This window comes from Rhinoderma darwinii, chromosome 1 (assembly GCF_050947455.1).
Source record: "Rhinoderma darwinii isolate aRhiDar2 chromosome 1, aRhiDar2.hap1, whole genome shotgun sequence".
Taxonomy (NCBI): Eukaryota; Metazoa; Chordata; class Amphibia; order Anura; family Rhinodermatidae; genus Rhinoderma; species Rhinoderma darwinii.
Genome location: NC_134687.1, coordinates 661,704,914 through 661,727,354, shown reverse-complemented (window position 1 = coordinate 661,727,354; position 22,441 = coordinate 661,704,914). Strand labels below are relative to the sequence as shown.

Here is a 22,441-nt window from a genome sequence, read left to right as displayed (position 1 = left end):
AAAAATAACATTTAGGCCGCACCATAGCACGTGCCTCATGTGTGAAAACAAAAACAAAACAATTGTAATTAGTTATTCAATAACACAGAAAATAATATATCTGGTAATATTAATTACTGCAAACCAATAAGCTGTACATAAGAATAGGGAACAGAGGGGGCACATACATGTTCAAGACCCCGTGTCTCACAATATCTGTAGTTTAATACATTTGAATTAACATTAAAACATTCCAACATTAAATCTTATCACATTATAACACATTAATCTGCAGTATAGCTTTTATCTTTTTACAAACAGATCCAGCCGGCTGTAATATTTTTCTCGCTTGGTGTAGTTCAGACGACTGCGCTGCGCGAAAATAAAACACGTTCCATAAAAAAATGAAAAAAAAAGTAGAACTGATTTTAACCCCATACACAAAACACTAACATTTTTAGACATTACTGCTGTTAAAAATAGGAAACATACAATATAGTTCTGCTTTTATTGTGGCCATTAGTTTCAAATTTCAGACATGTTACATTACACACATCACACAGATGTCTCATCACATCACACATGTTACATTACACACATCACACAGATGTTTCATCACATCACACATGTTACATTGCACACATCACACAGATGTTTCATCAAATCACACATTACACTCCCCCCGTTCTGACCCACGTTAGTCACTGCAATGTACCTGGCTGCTCCGTTTTCTTCACTCTTCCAATGAAAATTTACACCTGTATTTAAATTGTTCTTTCTCACATGCAAACATCCTTCTTACGGCTGCCAGCCTTTTCAACAATTTTTTTCAGTGTGTTATTTTGCCTTCACATACTTTATAATTAAAGCCCCAGCTCCTTTTGCTCATTCTAATGTTGGCCGGGACCAGTGCCCCAAAGCATCTTTGTCCAACTTCCTCCTGACCCCATGGTCGGAGAGCAGTAGGGTGATTTCCGGTAAATCCCCCACCTCCAGGCAAACAGGCCACGTTTGCCGACAGATATCTCAGACCAGTCTATCTCCTAGACTGTCTTACCAATACGATATCACAAGTCGTTCCTCCAGACATTCTAGCAGTAGGATCCTCTGATCCCTCACTGGATTGAACATCAAGAACAGACAAAATGCTGCCAATCAACAATTACAAGAGCAAATTCTTCAACACAATCGACATTCATGAAACTCCATTGATTCAAGCAGGAGTTGGTAACACTTCACTTATGCAGAACACTTGCTGCCGGGGTGTGTCTTTCAGTTCATAGAGCCCATGATGTAACATATATCCCAAACTCTTTCCTCTAGCACTTTGCAATGGTTTCACATGCAAATTATATTTGGTAACATATATATATTATCCTCCCCGCTCAGCCGTTCACTCTGTGGGTTGTAGTTTAGGGGGTTGTTATCTAGGTTGGTGATAATTTCTTTACGTGCTATGGGTCTGAGCCAATACCAATGTCCTTCACTGTAATTACTACTACGACACAGGTGGCACCTGGGATAAGTGTCAGGGTCATTCAATGAATACAGGATGTTATATTACAACGGTATTCAATCCAGCGGTCTGATGTTATACTACTACAGACTTAATTACTTGGATGTTATTTTACATCAAAGTGTATATGCCGGATTATCATGTGCTAGAAATCAGTCTGTACTGATTCCCACCTTATGCCAGTCTGGCAATGCATACAACTGGTTTATGGACCCTTACACACAATATCACTGGCTGGCAATGCGTTAGGAAAATATAAATGATTTTCTAATACAGTATTCAAAGTTTTCCCTGTTGCACTGGGTAATGGTATTTAGTGCAAATTCAATATAGACACAATTGCTTCTCCTTGCACTGGATTCTACATTATCAGGACTTAACCATTGAAGCCCCTGTGGTACTACATGATATTACTCACAACTATCTCACCTACAAACAGTCAATACCTCCCAACTATAATCCCAGACAAACGGGTAACAGAACAACTATTAATCCTCAACAATTTTACACAACTAAATAACAAATAACGCTACAACAAAGCAGCAAGCAGAAGTTTTGTTTTTTCCTCACAGTCCAAAACAACTCTTTGCATTTCAAATACTTCACATGTGAGTTACGACTTCTCTCTGCCATGCGCTACGTCACTGCATTCCAAAGGCTTCTCACAATTTTTCCTGGTTAACTATGTATTTGCTGGCAAAAATTCTCTCATGTCTTTCATATCAACAGTTTAAGATCACGTACACACCTGCAATCCTTCATCACACAAAAAGCTTCAACATACCTTTTTGGATCCATCTTGCAACCCACTGACTAAGGAGTCTCGTCCATAGAAGTGACGTTCTGACAGCTGGATTCCAAGGCTTACGCAATACATGTGTGAATGGTGTAAGAATAAGCTCCTTACCTACCGCGGTTTTTTGTAATTCACAGATGCAAAGCCAGACCTCTCCAGTGACAGCTTATCAGACGTGCAATCTTCCTGGGTTTTATCGGCACCATTACTGTCGTGGAAATCCATCGCTCAAAATATATTAGACTGAAATTTATACGAGTCCCAACAGACTCTCAAGGCCAGACTCCATTAGTCAGAATCCTAATTAGGATATTTCACCGATATATATCGAGAGACGAGAAGAAAACACACAGACACGCTGAAATGTTCAAAATTCTCATCTGAAGGATTTATTACCAAACTCAAACTGTTAAACTGAAATTCAGAAGGGGTGTAGGCTTGAGGTAAACCAATCAGAGACAATGTAACAATATTTGTTATTCAGTAAAAAGCATACAATAAAATACATCATTATAATTCTTCACACATTATGTTTACAGGTTTCTTATCTCTCTTTTGGACAGAATGTCCTCGTGGAGATGGGGGGAGACCTTCCCTCACGCATACTTGCCATCCCCCCATCTCACTCCCATCTCCATCTTCGCATGGGAACCAAGGTCAAAGATAAAACATACGAAATCAACATTACTTGTATTAAAGGAACAATGACTTTTCTATTCACTACAATAAAACCAAGATGGGAACTCCAGACAAGATGGCTGCTGCACGAAACTAAATCATTTAAACATTATCATCACTTTCACATAATACATATCTTAGTAATTCGGCCTCCTGCTTGATAATTCACAATGTAATTTCATACAGAGAATATAAGCAAATAAATCATCCTTCACAATATATATGTGGATATATATATAATTATATATTCCCTACCTGCCTATTCTAATATAATAAAAGATAAAAAGGTAGAAAAATAGAAAAAAAGATAGATGGATAGATTGTATAGATAGATAGAAATCTATCTATACAGAGAATGTTTTACAGTGTAACACTTTTTTTTCACTGTATTCTTCTGGCAGCAAGTCTCTCGAGTCTCTTTTTCTCCTCACACTGAAACAATGTGTGAGGAGAAGAAAAGAGGCAGGGGATTTGCTGCCTGAAAAGTCAAAGTAAAAACAAATGTGGTCGGTTTTTACAGTGATCATATGTTCAGGGACCATCAGATTGGTCCCTGATACTCTGCCCAGTGCCCAGAGCTGTTAGTAACAGCGTGTGCACAGGGCTGTGTGCACGCGATTGCGTGCACACTATATTTTGCATTGAAATGCGTGTGATCGCTGTTATTGGTTGTCACAGCGATCACATGTTCAGGGACCAAAAGATTGGCCCCTGACACTCTGCCCAGTGCCCAGGGCTGTTAGCAACAGGGCACAGGGCTGTGTGCACGCGATCGCGCGTGTGAACTTTCTGAAGTGCCGTTGTAATTAGTCTATACAGCGGACTTCATAGACCCTGACCGCTGGCCGTAAAAATACAGTCAGCGGTCGGGAACCTGTTAAATATATGAATGGCGAGTTACTCTTCCTGCTGGTCTGAAGACAGGAAATTACACTGACAACCCTTTTCCTTTTGAGAACGCCCTCTCAGGATCTAAGCTGATAGCTGAAATTGTTATGGGCTTTGGTGAAGCAACAGACTCTAGTAGAGAAGATGGTGTCTGGGTGGAAGAATTAGTAGATCCTTTATTGCTATAAGAGGAGAGAGAACCAGCTTCTTTTTGCTCAAAGGGGAACAATTAGTATTACTGTACACAGTGTTCCAAATTATTATGCACATTGGATTTAAGTGTCATAAACATTTAATTATTAGTTTTTCAATGAAACTCATGGATGGTATTGTGTCTTAGGGCTCTTTGGATCATTGTAATCAATCTCAGACACCTGTGATAATTAGTTTGCCAGGTGTGCCCAATCAAAGGAAAACTACTTAAGAAGGACGTTCCACATTATTAAGCAGGCCACAGGTTTCAAGCAATATGGGAAAGAAAAAGGACCTCTCTGCTCCCGAAAAGCGTGAAATAGTGCAATACCTTGGACAAGGTATGAAAACATTGGATATTTAAAGAAAACGTAAGCGTGCTCATCGTACTGTGAAAAGATTTGGGGCTGATTCAGAGCACAGACGGGTTTGTTCAGATAAAGGCATAATGAGGAAGGTTTCTGCCAGACAAATTAATAGGATTAGGAGAGTAGCTGCTAAAAGGTCATTGTAAAGCAGCAAACAGGTATTTGAAGCCGATGGTGCCTCTGGAGTCCCGCGAACCTCAAGGTGTAGGATCCTCCAGAGGTTTGCAAGTGTGCATAAAGCTATTATTTGGCCACCCCTAAACAATGCTCACAAGCAGAAATGGTTGCAATGGGCTCAGAAATACATGAAGACTAATTTTCAAACCGTGTTGTTTACTGATGAGTGCCGTGCTACCCTGGATGGTCCAGATGGATGGAGTAGTGGATGTTTGGTGAATGGCCACCATGTCCCAACAAGGCTGTGACGTCAGCAAGGAGGTGGCGGAGTCATGTTTTGGGCTGGAATCATGGGAAGAGAGCTGGTAGGCCCCTTTAGGGTCCCTGACGGTGTGAAAATGACCTCTGCAAAGTACGTCGAGTTTATGACTGACCACTTTCTTCCGTGGTACAAAAAGAAGAACCGTGCCTTCCGTAGCAAAATTATCTTCATGCATGACAATGCACCATCTCATGCTGCAAAGAATACCTCTGTGTCATTGGCTGCTATGGGCATAAAAGGAGAGAAACTCATGGTGTGGCCCCCATGTTCCCCTGACCTCAACCCTATTAAGAACCTTTGGAGCATCCTCAAGCAAAATATCTATGAGGGTGGGAGGCAGTTCACATCAAAACAGAAGCTCTGGGAGGTTATTCTGACATTCTGCAAAGATATTCAAGCAGAAACTGTCCAAATACTCACAAATTTAATGGATGCAAGAATTGTGCAGGTGATATCAGAGAAGGGGTCCTATGTTAACATGTGACTTGGCCTGTTCAGTTTTTTTTTATTGAAAGAGCTTTTGATTTCTGTAAATATGACCTCCTGATGCCGCAAATTCAACAAATTACCATTTTAATTCTCTTTACAACCTTTAAAATGTTTTGATCTCTGTTGTGCATAATAATTTGAAACAGTGCATTTAGATTTTTTTACTTCTAAAACAAAATCTGTTATCATTAGGAGATTTGTTCAATAAAATTCGCATTATACTCCAATGGTTGATGATTGAAGATTATACTGACTGTCATTTGCATCGACTATTTAGGAAAAATCAGTGAATAATAGCATTGCATAATAATTTGGAATGCGGTTTAGAGCGTTCCCATTGTGTTTGTTAAAGAGCCTTTGATTTTAGCGGCATAGAAGGAAAAGCGTAGGCCAGATCTACCTTTCACTGCTGAGAAAAGAGCGTCCATTTATCTGGACTTGTCTATGGAATTTATTGAGAAAAAAGCAGGAGGCTTTGTATTTTTTGCAGAAGGGAATAGATCTATTTGCGAAATGCCCCATGGATGATGTCGACATAGACCTCTTGGTTTAAGGACCACTCCCCTGGATCCAGATGGTATCTGCTGAGAAAATCTGCAATAGTATTTTCTATGCCTTTTAGATGAATAACAGAGATAGGAAGTATATTTCCTTCTGCCCAGGAAAAGATCTTGGGTGCTAGTTTCTGAAGAACAGGAGATCTAGTGTCCCGTGATATCAGAAGTAGGCCACCGCTGTGACATTGTCTGACATCATTTTTATGTGCTTGTCTTAACTGATCAGAGGCTTCATTTAAGACTTTCCAGAAAGCTCTTAACTCGTGGAATATTTTAGGATTAGACTTATTTTCTTAGTCCAGAAACTTTGAAGCAAAGTATTTTGTAGATATGCCATCTGTAACGTCCACTGGGGATGCGGACCCACAGGGCTACTCCGCCGTAACGAAATAGCTGCTGGCCAGACAAGGTAAGGATGGTCACTGGTACCTTGATGGCAGGCTGGTGCTGGATTACTGGAAGCAGGCTGGTGCTGGATAGCTGGAAGCAAGTTTGTGCCAGATAGCTGGATGCAGGCTGGTGCCAGATTACTGGAAGCAGGTTTTTGCTGCATAGCTGTAAGCAGACTTGTGCTGGATTACAGGAAGCAGGCTGGTGCCGGATAGATGGAAACATGCTGGTGACGGATAGCTGAGAGCAGGCTGGTGCCGGATAGCTTGAAGCAGGCTAGTGCCGCAATTACTGAAAGCAGGCTAGTGCGGGATTACTGTAAGCAGTCTTGTGCTGGATAGCTGGGAGCAGACTCGTGCTGGATTACTGAAAGGAGGCTGGTGCCGGATTACTGGAAGAGGGCTTGTGCTGGATAGCTGAAAGCAGACTTGTGCTGGGTAGCTGGAAGCAGGCTTGTGCCCGATAGCTGGAAGCAGGCTTGTGTTGGATTACTGCAAGCAGGACTGGTTACGGACACTGGATTTAGGATACAGGACTGGACACGAATATAGGACTGGTCATGGACACAGGATTTCAGGATATAGAACTTGGTCACGGGCACAGGATACAGGAACCGTTAGCTTTGCAGACTAACACTGGCTTAGTAACAACGGGCTCACTGTACGGGTCCCGGAGGCAGGATGCAGAACACGCTGGCGTCCTAGGGAAGGAGGCAGAGGATGTCGGCAGTGAGTTACCACAGACTGGTAGCCGCTGGAGTGGAGGAGATACACCATCCATCCTTTGACTGGTGTCTGTTTGGATAGTAGAATTAATTTATTGCTGCTTAGTTCTTAATTCTTACTACTCTGGCGTAACGGTTTGTTTCCAGGTTTGTTATTACTGTTTGGGTTATGGAATATTCATCTACCCCCTTCCGCCTTTGTGATAGGACCATCTGCCCAACATTTTTTTCCCCCTATGTTTCTGATTTTGATATTTAGGAATCCAAAAGGACTGCTTCTTTTTGATTTTTCCTCACGAAAGCCCTTCTTTTTGTCTGCGGCGCCCTTTAAAATCTTGCCGAACACGGGCTTAACGACATATGTATGTGTGTGTCTATAATATGTATGTTTATACATGCATATATGTGTAACATCTATGGCCCCGGACCGTCGTCCTGACTTACCCTCTGATGGCCGCTGCCATGGACGAGCAAGTTCCCGGCAGCATCTCCCTCCTGGGAGACGCCGGCACTCACTTCCAGGTCCGGACACTGTCTCCCGCAGGGCGCGCGCGCCCGCGCTTACACAGCCTTAAAGGGCCAGTACGTGCATATTTGCAGAATAACTGCAATTAGCCCAGAATGCCTCTGGACTATAAAAGGGGCTCTGCCCTCTCGATCCTTGCATGAGCATTGTTGTATTACCTTAAGTTTGTCCTTGCAAATGGTCTAGTGTTTTCCAGTTCCCAGTGTATCCCATTCCTGCTGCCTGTACCATGTATCCCGTGCTACCGTGCTTATGTGCCTTCAAGAGTTGGAGTCGTGTTGTGCCCTCCGCTGCATTTATTGTGTCGCACCCCACCGGGTGTCTGTCTACTGTTGAAGCCTCATCTTAGCCTGAAACCTCCACTACTGTCTACAATGCCTCAGGTACCCTTTCTGAACTATAGATATTGCATTGTACCTCTTTGGCCAGCTGCTATCCCGCTACGCAGCACGGCCCAGCGGGTCCACACGCCACGCCGTGACAATATGTATGTGTGTGTATGTATGTGTGTCTATAATATGTATATTTATATATGTATGTTTATGTATGTATGTGTGTGTGTATATATATGTGTGTACGTATGTGTTTGTGTCTATAAATATGTATGTTTATATATGTATGTATGTATGTGTGTATATGTATATGTGTGTCTATAATATGTATGTTTATATATGTATTAGGGCTGGATGATTAATCAAATTATTTCGCCATTCCAAGTTGGCATTAACCTGTATTTGCCCGGAATTGTGAAATCGTTACAGGTCCCGCCCCAATAGCAGGAAAGAGAAAAAAAGCTTTATAAACAAGCAGACAAGCTGCACAGCGCATCTACTTCAGTGAATGCCGACAATGAACAGGAGCGGCAGTGAGAGGAACGGGGTTTGCTAGTTCTGTGTTTAATACTGTGAGTCCAGAGATTGTTCGTTTTAGGGCTTATTCAGATGAACGTATAATAAAAACAGAGTGTCATAATGATGGCTGCTGAGCAAAAATCACGCAGCCACACATCATATGGTGATAACACACGGAGCTGTTATGGACCTTTTGCGCATGCAAAACGCAGCGTTTTTTGCGCGATCAAAACGCACACAATCGTGTGAATCCGGCCTTATATGGAGACCTGTTCTCCCGGGCAGCTTCTTAACCCATTCAGTTCCTGCTGCAATTCAAGGATATAGCCACCCTATAGCTTCTTAAACCTTGGAATGCAGCAGCAACTGAATGGGTATCTGAAGTGATTTTCGGTATCTTCAGTTATGATTAGGCCGTAGCAGAGACCAGTGTCAGTGGAGGAGCCTCAGTGCTGGTGATATACAATGCAGCGGGGGTTACTAGTTCTGTGTAGTACTGATGGTCATAAATCTAAGAGACTTGCCACAGAAGTTATGTCCAAAGAGCAGTCATAAATCACACGCAGACTTTGGGGGTAATTTATCAACCTTTCTACACCAGAAAAGTCACAAAAGGGCACAAAAGTTCAAATTGCGACTTGCCCTTTTTGCGTCACCCACAACACTTTTGTAGAAAGGGGTGTGACCTCTGGGAAAGAACGTGACCACTGCAGACCAGGCTAATTGTAACATAAGGACACGTTAAAGGGCCTATTACACCGGACTATTTTGGCCGGTGCAACGAGCACCGATAAACGAGACAGTTCGTTAATCGGCGCTCATTTGCTCCAGTCACAAGGAGCTAGTATGGGGAAAAGCGCTCCTTACACCGATCGCTCGCCCCCATACATTATTATCATGTCGGCAGATGTGCTGCCGACAACAATAATATTAAAGTTTTTTTAAAACGATACGATCAGCAGATGAACGACTGTTTGCTCATTCATCTGCTGATCGCTGCCCTGTTTACACAGGACAATTATCGGCAACGAGCGATCTGTGAACATTGTCTGCCTTATAATTGCCCAGTGTAAAAGGGCCTTAAGCCTGCATGTGTATGTCTGGATCTTTCCAGGCGTACACGCTAACCGTAGGGAAAAATGTATGCGAATGGGACCTTATGTGTATTTTACCTCAGGTCTCACTTTTCTGCTGCTCATATATGCACCACACCATATATACTGTACGTTGTTTACTAGCAATGTACCATACATACCCTATCTTGGTATTTTTTTTTCAGTTTATTGAACAAAAATCTAAAAATCTAGATGACATTTTATGGCAAAATCACCCAGTGCTAATACGTATTGTGTGCATATGTATGTATGTATGTATGTATGTATGTATGTATGTATGTATGTATGTGTATGTATGTATGTATGTATGTATGTGTGTCTATAATATGTACAGTATGTTTATATATGTGTGTATGTATGTATGTGTATGTGTGTGTGTCTAGGTTTATGTATATATATATATATATATATATATATATATATATATATATGTGTGTCTGTATGTATGTGTGTGTCTATAATATGTACAGTATGTTTATATATGTATGTATTTATATATGTGTCTATAATATGTATGTTTATATGTGTACGTATATGTATGTTTATATGTGTACGCTCTGGTGTGTTGCAGGGTCCCATCCACTGATACACCAATGTTTAACCGCTGATCCCACATTTTTAAGCACTCAATTAGAGGAGGGGTCACAAACGAACCAGTAATTGCAGTATATATAGAATACGTTTTTTACCAAGCACGGGGGGGGGGCTCTTTTCACGGTGGTGATTGTACCCCTGTTTTTAGAGAGTTATCTAATAAAAATGATACATTTTACTCATTAATCACTTCAGTGAACTCTTATATTGTAATTCAGACACTTAGGGTATGTTCACACGCACTAATTACGGACGTAATTCGGGCGTTTTTGCCCCCCGAATAACGTCCGAAAATAGCGTCTCAATAGCGCTGACAAACATCTGCCCATTGAAAGCAATGGGCAGACGTTTGTCTGTTCACACGAGGCGTATATTTACGCGCCGCTGTCAAATGACGGCGCGTAAATAGACGCCCGCGTCAAAGAAGTGACCTGTCACTTCTTTGGCCGTAATTGGAGCCGTTACTCATTGACTCCAATGAATAGCAGCGCCAATTACGTCCGTAATGGACGCGGCGTTCAAGCGCCTGCACATGCCGTTACGGCTGAAATTACGGGGATGTTTTCAGGCTGAAACAGCCCCGTAATTTCAGCCGTAACGGACGCCCTCGTGTGAACATACCCTTACGGATTCGGTGATACCAATTTTGTTTACAATACTTTAACCCCTTTAGGACACAGCCTGTTTTGGCCGATGTGCTACAAACCCCCTACATGCGGAGATCGCAATCGGGTTACTGTAATGTAGAACTAAGGAGGAACCCCACCTTACCAAACCTCCCAATTCATTATTACTGACCTGTGGTAACACCTCCTGGAATTTCCTCCTCCACTTCACTCTTACACGGTTGATCGCCCCTCACCCACTCTTCTTCTGCTTCATCCTCCGCTTTAATATTAGTCAGATCTTCTCCCTGATATCACATATGTAATAATTCAGTACAATACAGCAGAGAGTGCGAAGAATCTAACAGATCAACATAAGAAACCACCAAAATCTATGACCCCATCTATGACCGCAGGACCATAAAGCTCCGCACCCCCCTATATAGATCTGGTATAGGGCTCAGCTTCATCTACCTGATGATTCTCTGGGACATTGTGATTTTCCTCTGGACAGTCCTGGGAATACAGAGGACTGGGACATCTCTCTGGTGGATTTCTCCTACTGGATCCATCTGTAGGAAACACACAGTGATGGAATAGATTATTTACATGGGATGATGAGATGATGGGAGTAGTATCCAGGTGACTCTAAAAACAGGTTTGTCTTTACAACTAATGAACGTCCCCCCCCCCTCCTTACACTGATCAGCCATTACATCCGTCTCCTCTTCTGCTTCATCTTTAACCTCAACCTTAATATCCATCAGATTTTCACCCTAAACAAACAAGAAAAGACATAGTATGAACTTCGGGTTAATTACTTTATGGTCATATTTTGATGAGACTTTGGCACCATCTACCCAGTGGCAGATTATCATTAGGGTTTGTTCAGCAGCCTGGGGCCCAAGGCCTCCAGGGGGCCCATGGCCGCCCGAACCGCACATGACCCCTCATACCTGGTCGCATCGCTGGCACCGGAGGGGGACCGGTTCTAGCAACAGCCACTAAGGGGCATAGCTAGGGGGGGCAGGCGGAGCATGTGCCCCAGGCGCAATTAGGTGATAGGAGGGGGTGGCTCCGCAGAGCAGCTGATCGGTGCTGATAGGTGCCCTGTATGTTGGACACCTGCAGCAGCGATCAGCGTAAGGAAGAGCCAGGAGTTCATGCAGCAGCGTTCTGACTGTGGTCTGTGACGGCCCGGGAGTGGACCGGTCCAGTCACCTGACCTGTCAACGGACCTGTCACCTGACCTCATGTCAGTGACATGAGGTCAGATGACTCTGGTCAGGTGACTGGACCGATCCACTCCCGGGCTGTAACCGACCCTAGTCAGAAAGAACTGTGCCGCATGAACTCCTCGGCTCCTCCGATAAGTCACATCATGCAGAGCGGAGAGTGGTATCGGTAGGCCCACGGCTTTAGTGTGTGGTAATATCTACCGGGAGCAGCGTGTGGTAATATCTACAGGGAGCAGCGTGTGTGGTAATATATACAGGGAGCAGCGTGTGTGGTAATATCTACAGGGAGCAGTGTGTGTGGTAATATATACAGGGAGCAGTGTGTGGTAATATCTACAGGGAGCAGTGTGTGTGGTATTATCTACAGGGAGCAGTGTGTGTGGTAATATCTACCGGGAGCAGCGTGTGGTAATATCTACAGGGGGCAGTGTGTGTGGCAATATATACAGGGAGCAGTGTGTATGGTAATATCTACAGGGAGCAGTGTGTGTGTGTGTGTGGTAATATATACAGGGGGCAAAGTGTGTGGTAATATCTACAGGGAGCAGTGTGTGTGGTAATATCTACAGGGAGCAGTGTGTGTGGTAATATATACAGGGAGCAGTGTGTGTGGAATTATCTACAGGGAGCAGTGTGTGTGGTAATATCTACAGGGAGCAGCGTGTGTGGTAATATATACAGGGAGCAGCGTGTGTGGTAATATATACAGGGAGCAGTGTGTGTGGTAATATATACAGGGAGCAGTGTGTGTGGTAATATATACAGGGGGCAGTGTGTGTGGGATTATCTACAGGGAGCAGTGTGTGTGGGATTATCTACAGGGAGCAGTGTGTGTGGTAATATCTACAGGGAGCAGTGTGTGTGGTAATATATACAGAGAGCAGTGTGTGTGGTAATATATACAGGGAGCAGTGTGTGTGGTAATATCTACAGGGAGCAGTGTGTGTGGTAATATCTACAGGGAGCAGTGTGGGTGGTAATATATACAGGGAGCAGTGTGTGTGGTAATATATACAGGGAGCAGTGTGTGTGGTAATATCTACAGGGAGCAGTGTGTGTGGAATTATCTACAGGGAGCAGTGTGTGTGGTAATATCTACAGGGAGCAGCGTGTGTGGTAATATCTACAGGGAGCAGTGTGTGTGGTAATATCTACAGGGAGCAGTGTGTGTGGTAATATCTACAGGGAGCAGTGTGTGTGTTGTAATATCTACAGGGAGCAGCGTGTGTGGTAATATCTACAGGGAGCAGCGTGTGTGGTAATATCTACAGGGAGCAGCGTGTGTGGCAATATCTACAGGGAGCAGCGTGTGTGGCAATATCTACAGGAAGCAGCGTGTGTGGTAATATCTACAGGGAGCAGCGTGTGTGGTAATATCTACAGGGAGCAGTGTGTGGTAATATATACAGGGAGCAGTGTGTGTGGTAATATCTACAGGGAGCAGCGTGTGTGGCAATATCTACAGGGAGCAGCGTGTGTGGCAATATCTACAGGGAGCAGCGTGTGTGGCGCTATGTACAGGGAGCAGCGTGTGTGGCGCTATGTACAGGGGGCTGTGTGTGGAACTATGTACAGGGGGCTGTGTGTGGAACTATGTACAGGGAGCTGTGTGTGGAACTATGTACAGGGGGCTGTGTGTGGAACTATGTACAGGGGGCTGTGTGTGGAACTATGTACAGGGGGCTGTGTGTGGAACTATGTACAGGGGGCTGTGTGTGGAACTATGTACAGGGGGCTGTGTGTGGAACTATGTACAGGGGGCTGTGTGTGGAACTATGTACAGGGGGCTGTGTGTGGAACTATGTACAGGGGGCTGTGTGTGGAACTATGTACAGGGGGCTGTGTGTGGAACTATGTACAGGGGGCTGTGTGTGGAACTATGTACAGGGGGCTGTGTGTGGAACTATGTACAGGGGGCTGTGTGTGGAACTATGTACAGGGGGCTGTGTGTGGAACTATGTACAGGGGGCTGTGTGTGGAACTATGTACAGGGAGCAGTGTGTGGCACTATGTACAGGGGGCTGTATGTGGAAATATGTACAGGGGGCACTGTGTATGTGGTGCTTTACCTTACAGTGTTTGGTACTATTTTATTCAGAGGCGCAGTGTTTGGTGCTATTATATTTAGGGGTGCAGTGTATGGTACTATTATATTTAAAAGGCGCAGTGTATGGTACTATTATATTTATGGGCGCAGTGTATGGTACTATTATATTTAGGGGCGCAGTGTATGGTGTTATTATATTTAGGGGTGTTTGGTGCCATTATATTTAGAGGCACAGTGTTTGGTGCCATCATATTTAGGGGAATAATGTGTGGTACCATGATCATTTTATCAATAATTTTATCTTCGTTTATAGGTGTGGAAACGTTGGAAAAGTGAGAAGCTGAAGACATCTGAGTGGAAAATTCTTCAGAAATGGGTCATGGCCTGGATCGGATGGAGAAGAAAAGAGGAAAAAAAAACTACTAGAGTCTGAGAAGACGTCACCTGTGAGTCACTAGATTTACAGAGAATCTGTCACCTCTGCTGACATGTTTATTATAGGAAATCCTTGTATTTCGCATAATGTCTTTGTGCAGTCCAGGACTGATAGACAAATGTGTGTTACCTTTCGCCTTGTCAGGAGGATGTGTCCCTGCAGAGTGTGATACTGTCAGCGATGGTTGGAGATTGTCAGCATGTAGGGACACAACCCTGTGACAAGGGGAATTGTAACACCCAATTGTTAATGATTGCACAAAAAGGTAGTGTTAACAATAGTTACGGCGCAGCAGTGGAGAAGAGGGGCCCAAGTTTGGGTAACAGCCCAGGGCCTAAGGTCTACTTAATCCACCACTGCATCTACCTGATGATTCTCTGGCACATTGTGATTTTCCTCTGGAGAGTCCTGGGAATACAGAGGACTGGGACATCTCTCTGGTGGATTTCTTCTACTGGATCCATCTGTAGGAAACACACAGTGACGGATATATAGACAGATATACAGTAGTCATGTATTCAGACACTTCATTAGGCCCACGGCTGCCATAGAACACCCTGCGATCTTACACAGGATGCCGGTGGGGTGAAAGAGGGAGCTCCCTCCCTCTCTCCAAAACCACTCAGATGCGGCGCTCGCTATTGATACCAAAGAAACGCAACCCAATATTTATTCCTCCGATTCCGCATTTTATAGAAATATCCCACATGTGGCCCATGTGTCCTATTTAGTGAAACATGGGCCCCAGAAATGAAGGAGCACCTTGTGGATTCTGGGGTCTCCTTTTCATTAGGGTGTTTTCTAGGCACCACTATAGGTTTGAGGAGGCCTTAAAGGGGTTTTCCAGACCCTAAAAATTGATGATAGGCCGCCAATAGCTGAACGTTCGGGGTACGACTCCTGGTACCCCCAACGATCAACTGTTTTGAAGGGGGTGCAGTGCTTGTATGTTTTTTTTTTGGGGGGGTGGGGGGAATAAAAAAAAAAAAAGAAATTCCGCCATCGTTCTATGCATTATAAACTTTACGCCGTTTTTTTATGTTTTACGACTTTTGCAGAATAAAATCCCTTTTGAACGAAATTATTTGTTTTTGCATCGTCGCTTTCCAAGAGCCAGAAATTTTTTATTTTTCCATCAATGTAGTGATATGAGGGCTTGTTATTTGCAGGACGAGACGTAGTTTTCATTGGTACTTTTTTGGGGTACATGGGTCTTCTTGATGAACTTTTATTATTACTTTTTTGGGAGCCAATGGAAAAAAAACAACAATTCCGCCATTATTTTACGGCATTCACCCTGCGGTTTAAATTACATGTTAACTTTATTGTGAGGATCATTACGGTCGCGGCGATACCATATTTCTGTACTTTTATTTCTTTTTTACACTTTTACTAAATAAAAACACTTTTTAATGGAAAAAATGTTTCCAATGTAGTCATTTTTATTAATAATTTTTATTTCACAGTAATTACTTATTTTTTTCTCCCACTAGGGGACTTCACTGTGCGATCTTCTGATCGCAGATATAGTGCTTTGGTATACTTAGTATACCGGAGCATTTCTGCTTCTGGCACGGCCTAATAGGCATACAGCCAGGGCAGGCCTGGGGGCTTTGTTAGGCCCCCGGCTTCCATGGTACCTCATCGTGGGCCCGCGATCACGTTTGCGGGCCGCCCATGGGTGACAGAGGGAGCTCCCTCCCTTCGTAAACCACAATTGATGATGCAATCACCATTGACTTCAGCATTTAAGAGGTTAAATGGCCGTGATTGACGGAAACTTCGAGGTGGAGCACCCGCTCCAGCCTGCACGGGACGACCGTGCAGAACTTAGACTGGGCAGCCATGAAAAGGCATTTTGGTAGTCACCAAGGGGTTAAACTTGAAATTGTTTTTCTTTTTTTCGTCTTACTAGGGGACTTGAAGATCCAACGTTGTGGTCACTGGTATAATGCTTATGTGTTGCAGGGTATTAGACCCGTCAGCTTTACACTGACAGACTGACTATTAGACTCCCCCTCTGGTAGGGCCTGACAGGCTTCCGTAGATGGCAGACCTGGAGGACATTGTTAGACCTCCAGTTGCCATAGCAAAGCCGAACAGAAACTAAACTGGTGAGCGCTTCTGCCGCTTCGTTTTAGCGATCGGTGGGGGTCTCCGTAGACGTCAGAAGTCTGGTGAACGTTTAGTTACACTTTAAGCATTTTTTTAGTCTAACGTTTAACTTATGTTCTGGGGTCAAACATCTTCTATAAAGTTGTGAAGGAGGATTTATTTGCTTATATTCTCTGTATGAAATTACATTGTGAATTATCAAGCAGGAGGCCGATTACTAAGATATGTAATGTGTGAAAGTGATGATAATTTGTAAATGATTTCGTTTCGTGCAGCAGCGTCTTGTCTGGAGTTCCCATCTTGTCTGGAGTTCCCATCTTGTCTGGAGTTCCCATCTTGGTTCTTTTGTAGTGAATAGAAAAGTCATTGTTCCTTTAATACAAGTAATGTTGATTTCGTATGTTTTATCTATGACCTTGGTTCCCATGCGTAGTTGGTAGAGAATGGACAGGGAGTAAGAAGGGAGGGTGGCAAGTATGCGTGAGGGAAGGTCTCCCCCCATCTCCACGAGAACATTCTGTCCAAAAGAGAGATAAGACACCTGCAAACCTAATGTGTGAAGAATTATAATGATGTATTTTATTGTATGCTTTTTACTGAATAACAAATATTGTCACATTGTCTCTGATTGGTTTACCTCAAGCCGACACCCCTTCTGAATTTCAGTTTAACAGTTTGAGTTTGGTAATAAATCCTTCAGAGGAGCATTTTGAACATTTCAGCGTGTCTGTGTGTTTTCTTCTCCTCTCTCGATATATATCGGTGAAATATCCTAATTAGGATACTGACTAATGGGGTCTGGCCTTGAGAGTCTGTTTGGACTTGTCTAAATTTCAGTCTAATATATTTTGAGCGATGGATTTCCACGACAAAGTGTTTGTTTGGAGCTGCCAGCGACAGCTCTATAGAATGCCGGACAGCAAGCACTGGACATAAGAGAATAGGAGGGGGGGGGGGGGTGACCCCATTATGTAATACAGCAGTGTGTAGTGAGCATGCTCCCACCTCGCCCCCTGTACTGAGAGGAGGGGGAGGCAGCCGCTCACTCCCTGGACCACACGTCTATCACACACCGCAGTATGGAGATGTGTATTACCAAGCTGCGGATGTGTATACCCCACATGATGACACAGAAGAGGGTCCCGGACAACAACAGTCTCATCATGTGGGGAATACACCCCCCCGGCACGGCAATACCTCTGTATACTGCAGTGTAAAGATGTGTACTCCATGCAGTTATGGGGGAACTGAGGACAATAATAACGGAGGCTGTCAGGACATGCTGGGAGTTGTAGTTCTGCACAGCAGGAGCAACACAGGTTGGAAAACATTGCCCCAGGACATAAAGGCGATGGTGTAAGTGCAGAATGAAGTGTCTACCAGGAGAACGTCTCATCCATGTGCAGAAGAGAAGACCCCAGTATTAGATCTCACACTGAACCTGCAGAACATCTTTCCACATGATTGTCATGTCCGCTGTTCACACATGGTAGAACTTTACACTCCTCATGTAGGAGATTATAAGAGCGGCGCAGATCAGTCACTGGTTATATAAGACCATGTTCACACACACAAGTCACTGTCCATCTCAGCTGAATGTACCTGCTGCAGAAACTACAACATTCAGATATATGGAAACTTCTACAACAAATCTGGGACCATCGCCTAGTGCAGCACAGCGAGGAACGTGCGATCAGAGATCAGGAATCACATGTCTGTATATACTGCACATGACGAAACTAACACTGCAACAACAAACTAATAATATATCAATTATATATCTATATCTCACCCTGTGATGTGCGCGGCCGGTAGTTCTCCATCATGACCTCCTCGTACAGATCCTTGTGTCCTTCTAGATACTCCCACTCCTCCATGGAGAAATAGACAGTGACATCCTGACACCTTATAGGAACCTGACACACACAATGATACAGTCATCACCCAGACACCTCCAGTGCTGTTACTGTAGAATTTCCCAGCATTCCCAGCAGTGTCACCTCTCCAGTCAGCAGCTCAGTCATCTTGTAGATCAGTTCTAAGATCTTCTTCTCATGTATCCGGGAGTGAGGGGGAGGCTCTGTGATGGGGCTCTGACTACTGCTCCATCCTCCTGACTCATGGATGATGGGAGTCGTACAGTCACCCGATGTCTTCTTCACTATTGTGTACTCCTGTGTACGGAGAGAGACACTTAGAGAACTGAACACAGTATTCCCCCTCAGTAGAGAGAGGGAGATTGTGACCCCGCTGTATAGAGCTCTAGTGACCCCACATCTGTAATACTGGAGACCTCACCTACAAAAAGACATTGAGAAAATAGAACGAGGCCAAAACTAAACAGGAAATAATATTGGGGGGGACTAGATGGACCATGTGCTCTCCTCCAGCCGTCATCTTCTATGTTTCTATATAGATGTCATCCTGATCCTCCTGGTTCCTTGTCATTCTCATTGCTCTACAACATTACTATTGCTGCATTGGTGACATGACACATAACTGACCATATTGGTGGCTGATCTTCAGCTTTTCTGCTGGTGGCTTCTTGACGTCACTTGGAAGGTCTGGACGCTGTTATACAGGACACTGGATTCTTCCTATTACGTGTTGTCCCTTCCCTATGTGTGACTTGTTCTATAATGTAGAAAAGTTTACCTCTCCGCTCAACAGGTAGATGATCTCCAAGGTGAAGTCTAATATTCTTCTGCTCATCTCATTCCTGTCCTTGTCCATCCTTGGTGGGTCACTCAGGAGAATGAACGTTGTGGAGGAGAAGATGAGAGAACTGGAGGAACTGGAGGATCTAGTACTGCAGACGTCTTTATGAAGAAAGGATATGATGGAGATCATACAGGGGACAACATCATGTGTGACATACAGAACCTCACTTATTCATCATTGAGAGAAACATCTTCTCAGAGCCGTCACCACATGGAATAAAGGTCTATTCCCAACATGGACATTTCTCCCCAGGATATGCCGGAAATGTCTGATAGATGCGGCTCCACCTCTGGCCGTGATCGGCTGTTTCTGGAACTCCTATACAAGTGAATGGAGAGAGTCGTGCACATGTGTGGTCACCTCTCCATTCATTCTCCACCTGGATGTAGTCATCACCTCACCAGGCGGGTCGGGGGACCCCCGTTCTCCACATAGAGGTGGGACCCCCATATATCAGACATTTATGGCAGATCTCTCAGGTGAGAAGAGTAAAATGAAGAAATTTCCCCCCAGACAATGAAGACCTGACTCCTGACAACCTGACACATGGCGGATACTGGAGAGACATTGCTGACATCTCACAAGACGTGGTGCACACTATGCAGTCAGTGTTTGATATGAACTGTGAGGTTCTGCAGCAGCTGAGGTGTATTTATATATAGGGAACATGCAGTGTGATCTCTTATCATCATGTTATAGCGCAGGTGGAGCGGAGCAGAGTGATACATTGTTTTATGGGATAAGATTCTGCATAAACTTGTATTTTACTCATTTAACCCCTTCCTGCACAGGACATTTACCGCTCAGAACTTGTTCACATGACATAGGGAAGACCGGACACCTGCTGCAAAGGCCGGAGACCGGAGAGGACTTTGATTATAACCGTTTCACCCCTTCGATGCTGCGGTCAATAGTGACTGAGGCACCTAAGTGTTAGGGAGGGGGCTCGTCTGTGAGATCCCCCTGAGTTTGGCCTCATGCACACGACCGTAAAAACACCCGTTATTACAACACGCAATAATGGCTCATAGACTTCTATTAGCCACGGGCACCTTCCCGTTTTCTCACGGGAAGGTGCCCGTGCCGTTAAAAAAATAGAACATGTTCTATTTTACGGGCCGTGCTGCTATACTTTATAATGGCAGCACGGCTCGGAGAAGCGGCCGGCTGCCCGTGGCCGGCCGTGCTCGGAATTACGAGTCGTAATTACACGGCCGTGTGCATGAGGCCTTTATGTGAGAGTGAAATACAGAGTCAGACTTGTCTCTCCACTGAAGGTTATTTCCACCGTGATCATAAAAAGCCGATCCTGGAATTATAACAAAGCTACAAATAGTTCTTGGTCTTGTACAGATAACGGGGTGTCACTAGTAAGACAGATATAGATTATACACATCACGTCATTTATCTCATCCGCTCTCTACAATGTCAGGGTCAATATGTCAGTTGTACAACATTAATGGTGCGAATACAGAAACCTCTTCTAGATACTAACAAGAAAGACGCCAGAAATCCATCAGTCATGTCCAAAGGCGGCCATCCCCATGACAACACTGAACGTCATGGTGCGGGGAGAAGTACGGAGCGGGTTTACAGGCTGAGCCCGCTCCACACGCTGCAGGTGTATTACAGCCGACACCTCGCACTGACGGCCGGGATCAGAGAGAACGCCGATCCCGGACATTTAACTACTTAGATGCTGCGGTCAAGAGTGACTGCAGAATCTAAGCTTTTAGAAGAGGGGGGGGGGGTCCTCTCTGACAGCTCATCGGCCCCTCACAATGTAATCAGCCTGGGGGTTAATGAAGGGCCGCCATCTTTCTGCTCCTATTAACCCCTTAATCACAATATACTGCGATACATTAGTGTTAGGGCTCGTTTACACTGCTTCTCACGCGTGTCGCACGGACCTATGCCAGTCTATGGGGCCGTGCAGGCGTGTGTCCGCTGCGAAAAACTCACGACATGTCCGATATTTGTGCGTTTTTCGCACATCGCGCGCCCATAGAAGCCCTTCCGTGGGACGCGCGTGATTCGCACAACAAGAATGAACGTAAACAGAAAAGCACCGCCTGCTACAAACATCCAAACGGAGTGTCATAATGATGGCGCCTCATATGGTGATGACACTCAGAGCTGAACCGCACCCGCTGGTGTAGACCCGACTTACAGTGGATTGTCCCAGCGATCTGATCAGCACCGGTTCACGTCCTCCAGGAATACAATCTGTTACAAGTCACACTTTTTAGTTTTGTACAAAAAAAATAAAAAAATTAGATTTCCCATTTTTTCTCCAAAGCAACAAAAAAACAAAATGATAAACTAAACTGGAATCTCGGCGTCCGTAAAAGTCAGAGTTACGATATAACGTTATTTACCCGCACGGCCAACACAATAACAACAAACAATCACTACAATCGCCGTTTATTGGTCTAAAGAAAATGTCAAAATCTACAACTCGTCCCGCAAAATCTAACCCTCACTCCGCGCCATCCACGGAATAATAAAAACGTTATAGATCAGAGAAGACGGAGGGGGAACCGGAAACAGAAGCTGGCCTGGTGGTGAAGGGGTTAACCTGCGGAGCGGATTATAATCACGCAGGATATCCGATTTATACCGCGGATTCGCTGCGTGTGAACATTCCCTTAAACCGCACTGTGAACGACATGAACAAGAAACGTATAAAAGTCAGTGAATAAGTTGTATGTCCCGAATATTATGTCATTACAAAATACGACTCGTCCCACAAAACATCCGAAATAACCACTTACCCCAAAGAGGCCGGCACTGGAGGGGTTACATCCCGGCTAGGAGTCCAGTGGGCGGGGTCACTCAATGATTGACAGCTCTCTGTATACACACTCATACAAGGGTGGCTGATAACAGAGAGAACACCCGACCAGCGCTGCTCTCTACCTCATACACAGCAAAAGCTGAAGGACCTGTGATGACGTGACCACCACGTGATCGGAGGGCAGGAGGGGCGGGGCTTATCAGTGGAGAGACGTGGAGGATGAATGAGCTGTGATGACGTCGACACTCCACATGACAGACAGAAGGGGTGGAGCTTATCAGTGGAGAGATTGAGGACGTATGAATCACCTGTGATTATATCAGGATCACGTGACTGCGGCATCAGGGGCGGAGCTTAGAAGTGGAAAGATTGAGGCTGTA

The 22,441-nt window shown here is 44.4% G+C and overlaps 2 protein-coding genes across 2 annotated transcripts in view; both read right to left on the bottom strand.

Moving 5' to 3' along the window:
• Nucleotides 1-11,476, bottom strand: part of LOC142664505 (uncharacterized) — a 168,116-nt gene extending 156,640 nt beyond the window's left edge. The window contains exon 1 of the mRNA XM_075843625.1: nucleotides 11,408-11,476. Coding sequence (XP_075699740.1) covers nucleotides 11,408-11,471 — 64 coding nt within the window. The 5' untranslated portion in view covers nucleotides 11,472-11,476. The remainder of the gene's footprint in view (nucleotides 1-11,407) is intronic.
• The window catches only part of LOC142664516 (oocyte zinc finger protein XlCOF29-like), a 28,761-nt gene extending 6,567 nt beyond the window's left edge, over nucleotides 1-22,194 (bottom strand). Inside the window, exons 1-5 of the mRNA XM_075843658.1 lie at nucleotides 22,039-22,194; nucleotides 19,199-19,362; nucleotides 18,336-18,717; nucleotides 11,182-11,279; nucleotides 10,901-11,015 (exon numbers count right to left, since the gene is read on the bottom strand). Coding sequence (XP_075699773.1) covers nucleotides 18,484-18,717; nucleotides 19,199-19,276 — 312 coding nt within the window. The 5' untranslated portion in view covers nucleotides 19,277-19,362; nucleotides 22,039-22,194 and the 3' untranslated portion in view covers nucleotides 10,901-11,015; nucleotides 11,182-11,279; nucleotides 18,336-18,483. The remainder of the gene's footprint in view (nucleotides 1-10,900; nucleotides 11,016-11,181; nucleotides 11,280-18,335; nucleotides 18,718-19,198; nucleotides 19,363-22,038) is intronic.
• Between the last annotated feature and the right edge of the window lie 247 nt (nucleotides 22,195-22,441).